Source organism: Protobothrops mucrosquamatus, unplaced genomic scaffold, assembly GCF_001527695.2.
Source record: "Protobothrops mucrosquamatus isolate PMUCROS unplaced genomic scaffold, P.Mucros_1.0 scaffold2635, whole genome shotgun sequence".
Classification (NCBI taxonomy): domain Eukaryota; kingdom Metazoa; phylum Chordata; class Lepidosauria; order Squamata; family Viperidae; genus Protobothrops; species Protobothrops mucrosquamatus.
Genome location: NW_015388688.1, coordinates 44,153 through 50,436, shown reverse-complemented (window position 1 = coordinate 50,436; position 6,284 = coordinate 44,153). Strand labels below are relative to the sequence as shown.

At 37.2% G+C, this 6,284-nt stretch overlaps 1 protein-coding gene across 1 annotated transcript in view; it reads left to right on the top strand.

The window, feature by feature from the left end:
* OIP5 (Opa interacting protein 5) overlaps positions 1–3,525 on the top strand; it is a 13,047-nt gene extending 9,522 nt beyond the window's left edge. Inside the window, exons 3-4 of the mRNA XM_015825430.1 lie at positions 1,597–1,678; positions 3,327–3,525. Of these exons, the coding sequence (XP_015680916.1) occupies positions 1,597–1,678; positions 3,327–3,473 (229 nt within the window). The 3' untranslated portion in view covers positions 3,474–3,525. The remainder of the gene's footprint in view (positions 1–1,596; positions 1,679–3,326) is intronic.
* The last annotated feature ends 2,759 nt before the right edge of the window (positions 3,526–6,284 follow it).

The following is a 6,284-nucleotide window of genomic DNA, read 5'->3' as shown; positions in this document are numbered from 1 at the left end:
TAACAGCGGGTTTCATGTGCTTGCACTTCCGCTTTTATTACTTTGTGGATGGGACAGTGCCATTTTAGCTTTATGGCTTCACAGGCTATTTCCTTGTGCCACCATTCACAATTGGACTTGTTACCAGCCTTTCCATTTCCTTATAGTGCTAGTAAGGATAAACCCCACGTTGTCAATTACGTTACTTCTTTCTACTTTACCTTGTGTCCCTACTTTATGCCTGCGACCTGTCAGCTAAATGCTCTCTCAAAAAAAGCATTAGATTTATATTCAGGATTAGTCTGCATTAATAGGTCACAAACTCAGAGCACCTATGTACCTGCAGCTTGTTAATCAGATAACTGAATGTGCCATTTCAAGAATTCTCTGCGGTCACCTAACCCTTCTCCACATTTAAGGATGGCAGCTGCTGATTTCTCTGATAGCAGTGGGTTCTTGCTAGACGGGGCAGTACAATTTAGAGAATTTACCAAACACTTTACTTAAAACAGTTAAGACTGCTTCAGTTGCCGGTTCCTTACTGTGACAGAATATGGCTCAGCAGTCAGAAAATGTTATGCCAATGTATTTCTCTTCTGGCTCAGGGATTAGCACTTTAACCATAGCCATCTTTCTATGTTCTAGTTTTTATACTAAATTTAAGTTGGGAAAACTGTTAACTTTTATCTTATGTATGATTATGTACAAGATGCCTTAAACTTTGTTTTTGCTTCTTGAAGCTAAGTTCATTCTATTTCTATTTCCATTTTATCCGAGAAAGTCCCTCTAGGAATCTGGTATGCACCTTCCCTTAAGCAGAATTACAGTTAGGCTGTTATAGTTACAAGTCCAGAATCACCTCCAGATCTTAACCACTGAGCAGACATTTGAATTTGATCTATCAGATCCATATCCAACACTCTAGCCACTCAGGGCAAGGATTTGGAAATGTCTGCAACATCATGCAAAGCAATAGTCATCAATCAATTTCAAAAGCAGGGCTTTTGTTTCCCTTAGCATCAGAGTAAAGATGTATATAATTAATTAGGACTTAAAATACTATATATGGTCATTTAAAGTGAAATACNGGTGGGGCGGCGGCCAGGGAGGAACAGCCAAAATGCCCCCTCGGCTTATGCGCGGGTCACCAATTTTTCCCAGTTCTCTGTGGGAAAATCGGTCCCTCGGCTTATACTCGGGTCGACTTATACTCGAGTATATACGGTATATCTTGCTAAACCAGCTGTAAGCTGAGGGCGTATACTGGTAAAGTATCTTGGTTTTTTTTCATATAAACGATACTGTTGTTCAATGATTAGATACCAATGAATAGGTCTGAATAGATCTTTTTAACATTCATATTTTATAGTTTTTTTTAAATCTAGATGAAATGTTTATATCTTGCTAAATCTTGCTAAATTTGATAAAGCTTAGAAAACCATGTTCAGGACATAGTAAGGTTCTTGAAGTCTAGTATTGTGAAAAGATTTTACTATTGCAATGACTGTTTCCATTCTTTGTCCACTCGCTTACAAACCATCTTGGGGCAGGCTGAGTTACGCACTGTAAACTGTTCATTTTCTATTTAATGAGTCAATATTAAAACATTGGTTTTAGTTACTTGCTACAAACTACCGCTACAGTAGAAGCTTCAGAAGTAACCTGTCCTGTTGTGAGCCTAAAGGAACATGTAGAGAAAGTAAGTGTTTTCTGGCTTTAATTTTTTTTAATTTATATTGGTATGGATTGGATTTGTATTTATTTGATTTATATTTATACCATGCCTTATTATAAGGAATACAAGGCACTCTGGTCTCCTTATTTTCTTTGGGGTTTGCCACCAACTCTGACAGAGCGGAAACTGTTCCATGTGTAAATATGTCAGCATTACCAAAACAAAAAAAAACAACAACCCAAAATTTAGTGGGAAAAGATTGTGCTACAGTGGATCTCAAACGGCATGGATCATGTTGAAACAAGCCAGGCTTACCTAGCTAATTGTGATTTTATGGCAAATCAACTGTTTACTTTTCCATGCAATGTCCACTATCTAAAGCAGTGGTTCTCAACCTGTGGGTCGGGACCCCATTTGGGGTCGATCGACCATTTCATGGGGGTCGCCAAGCAAGGCTGTCCATCATTTTTTTTGTCCGCCATTTTTTTCCCTTTTCCGGCGGGTGCCTTACCTCCCTTGGGCTGGGCCAGCTGGTGGTCGGCCTGCTCTGTCTCTGCCGCTTGCCAGCTACGCCTCTGCCGGCGCAGAACCACGCATGTGGGGCGCTCCCGGGCAGGGAAAGTCCTCGACTTACGACCGGTTGGGTACTCCTCGACTTACGACCGGTTTAGTCCTCGACTTATGACCGGTTTAGTCCTCGACTTACGACCGGTTGGGGTCGCAGCATTAAAAAGGTTGAGAACCACTGATCTAAAGATTCTTGTGTAACTATAATATGAATCATAATGTTAGTTCAGGATTGGAAAGCCTTTGGGCCCATTTACATTCTTTCAGTTGAAGTGTTTTGGCAAATGTTTATGAAATGGTGGCACAATTCACCTCCATCCCCAAATTAAAGACTGATTCCGATGGACTAAGGATGGAAAAAAGAATGATGTGCTTCCCAGAGGATTCTCACTTCCTTTCCCAACCATTAACACTTTGGCAGGGCAAACAGGCCTTTTTTAGTAACTGCTTCAGTGAATGACCCTAGAAAAGTAGATGGCTGAATTCCATTCCTCTCAGATGTTGCTCAGCCGTTTCAGTTTACCAAATTAGCCTTTAACACTAAAATTCTCATGCTACCTATTATGCAGTTGAATACTGAAGGTATTAAAAGAAAGGATTCCGTTTCTGCATTACTGCTTATATCAGCGGTTCTCAACCTATGGGTCGCGACCCCATTTGGGGTCGATCGACCATTTCACGAAGGGGCGCCAAGCAAGGCTGTCTGCCATTTTTTTCCCTTTTCCAGCGGGTGCCTTACCTCCCTTGAGCTGGGCCAGCTGGTGGTCAGCCTGCTCTGTCTCTGCCGCTTGCCAGCTACGCCTTGGCCGGCACAGGGGGCAGAACCACGCATACGTGGCGCTCCCGGGCAGGGAAAGTCCTCGACTTACGACCGGTTGGGTAGTCCTCGATTTATGACTGGTTTAGTCCTCGACTTACGACCGGTTTAGTCCTTGACTTACGACCGGTTGGGGGTCGTGCCATTAAAAAGGTTGAGAACCACTGGCTTATATGAATATTTTTAAGTTGCAACATAACATTAGTCATTTTAAAAGTATTTGTAAAAAGTCAAGATTGCTTGATATTCTGTGATACGTTCTATTTACACTTATTTTTTTGTTTGTAGTTAAAAGAGAGTCTTATAAAAGTTCACGTGCGCATGGACTTGCTAATTAAGAAACTAGAAGAATTCAATCAACAAAAGATTACATCCGAAAAGGAGAACTGTAAAGGAAGACCGTATGAATGTACAAATATAAAGCTGAACGATTAACTTTTTAGAGTTACCTATCTCAACTAATTGTTTTTACAATTACTTGTGTTTGTAATTGAAAATGTAAATTAAAATGGCTTTACACTGGCAAATTGGTGATAAGTTTCCCTTCCTAACGCATTCAAGGGCATATAGTGTTTGAGCATGAACAGCTATCTCAAATCATTTAACTCCTACGTGTAGATATTTCTATATACTCTCACAAAAATCTTAAAACATTAAATAACCATCCCAAGATTGCATTGTGAACATATTGGAAACTGGATAGTCTAGACTCTAGAGAAAGATACGTTGCCTCAGGACTCAGCTATAAATTGTGTTCAGTAACATTAAAATTGGTCAAAAAATAAAACATTTGAAATATCAGATTAGCATTTTATTAGAAACATTTGATTATGGGGAAACTCTTACAAAATCACTAATGTGCATTGTAATCTGTTCATTGTGTTTTCCTTTTGTCAGAAGGCTTGGGGCCAGAAAACTCAATTTCCTAGTTATTGTACTTTCAAGATTGAGATATAGGTTGCAGTGACTGTAGCAAAAAAATTTCAGGAAGTATGCATAGGATTTGTATCAGCAAAATATAAAAAAATGTTTCCTTTGAGTCAAATTGATCAATATCAATCTAGTCAGTAGAAACAAATGCTTGGAGTATTTCTGCAGAACACACTGAGGTAATTCACTTATTGCTGCATAGTTTGGAAGTAAAAACCGTTACTCCAATGAATATAGGAGCTCTGAATAATTGTAATGATTATGTAATAGTTATCTTTAGATAACCAATTTTTGGCAACAAACTCTTGCCATTTTCTTCTGCTTTTTGTGAACTTTCAGAAGCTTGTCTCTCATGAAGATGAGGCAGTCTGGAGCTATTCTTTCTTTTGATAACCATCAGTTTTTACTTCAGGTTAACTTATATGTTAGGAATAACATTTCTGTATTTGTACATAAAATACACACAAGAACATCTGACCAAGTTTAAAATATACAACTCAATGATTCTTTAACATAAACACATTCCCTTATATACTGAAGGGAAGCAAGAGGATTTTGTACATTTAATTGTGTGTTTCTAGAAAGAAATGACACAGACATTTTAGTGCATTCTCAGCTCATGCTGCTTTATTGCTAAAAAATTATATACAGGTGCAGAGTTTCAAAGCTCATTTTTCAACAATTATTGTTTACAGTGTCAAAAGAATACATTTAACACATTCTTTCCCTTCCCCAAATATGCATAGATATAAAAGCAAGCTGCCATCTGGAAAATATTAGATATATACATAGACAAATTGTTCATATTGATACTTAATGAATATAAGGGAGTAGATTATATGTAGCCTCTTTCTTGTCTTTTCTTATCCAGATGAGTTTATCTCTTAGTAAAAGAGATAACCTTTGTAGGTTATCTTCAAGACTGAACTTTTGCTACCCATTCTTCCCAGTTTTCAAACACTAGAATAACATTTTATTTTGAAAAAAGTATATCCATTTAGTAGCCCAGTCTTAAATCCTACTCTTTAGCTGAAATACCTGCAAACAATCTGTAAGAAAAGTCAATTTTGGAGGAAAAAAAGTTAGAAATGAGAAACTGTTTATTTCAGTTGTTAAAATTGTTTGCAATACTTCAATCACAGCTTCAATAGATCTAGTAATATGAAGTTACTCATTGCCGGCAAAGAATGTTCAGAAAAATATGGTTGGAAATATGTATAACTGGGAAAGTTACAAAAAACAAAAAATGCATAAATATACCTTAACAAATGTTTATACCTAGACAACAGATCAAACTTTGAGATACACTAGTTTCAGATAAGCTAAGACTGCCTTTTTGCAAACTAGTATAATTAAAGATTCAAAGTTGAGATTTCTTTTTTTAGCACATCTTAATAGGAAAAGTGTGTGCCAACACAGACTTTGCTGCAACAGATATGCTGCTATAATATTTCTATTATCTACATGTTCTGCTACACCAATTTTTCAAAATTGAGTATTATCAATCCTCAGTCTAGCAGGTCAATACAGCTACCCCCTATTTAAATATAGCTTGAATGAATAATAGTTAAATATTTCCAATTTTCATAATGCATCATTATTGCTGGTTTCAAACCAGTTCATTTTAATCCAGCTGCCAAAGTGGTGGGGAAAAACCTGAAAAGCTACACCTGTCTTAGAAAGAATTAATACCTGAAAAATATGGACAGCTTACTCATTTTAATTACTCATTGTTTTTTAGCCACAACAGGCTCTGATATATTTACTATCTCTACTTAAAAATAACCACAAACCCTAAACTGCTTAGATCATTTTTATTGCCCCATTTGGAATTTAGGTATTCCCTTTTCTGCGCTCTGAAACTCTGCACCATTTTTGTTTGTACAACTGCAGCAACCAAGAAACCCAACTTGCCATTAACCATGTTCATATTATGTAGGCTCATGAGCTGCTATGAACTTGGTAAGAGGCCAAGAGGGTTTATTCTACTGATTCCTTTTTCTAATACACAGTTTTGGCGTCATGCTTCGTCCCTTCTTTGTACATTTTGCCCCTTTACTAAAGAGGCAGCATGTTGTCTAAAAAAAAACTGAGAATCAAAGCAGTAAATTCAAGCTATTGGTATATTGGTTCCTATTGCTTCATAATGTATAAATGCATATATCAATTTACTGATAATAGCTATAACACTATACATTTTAATCATGCATAATTAGAATACTATCTCTAAAAAAAAGACGGTTTGTGAGTCTATGTGCTTGTGCCAGTGGTTTTTCCCACACAAGTATTCCATTCTGATAGCTCTGTAACCTCATC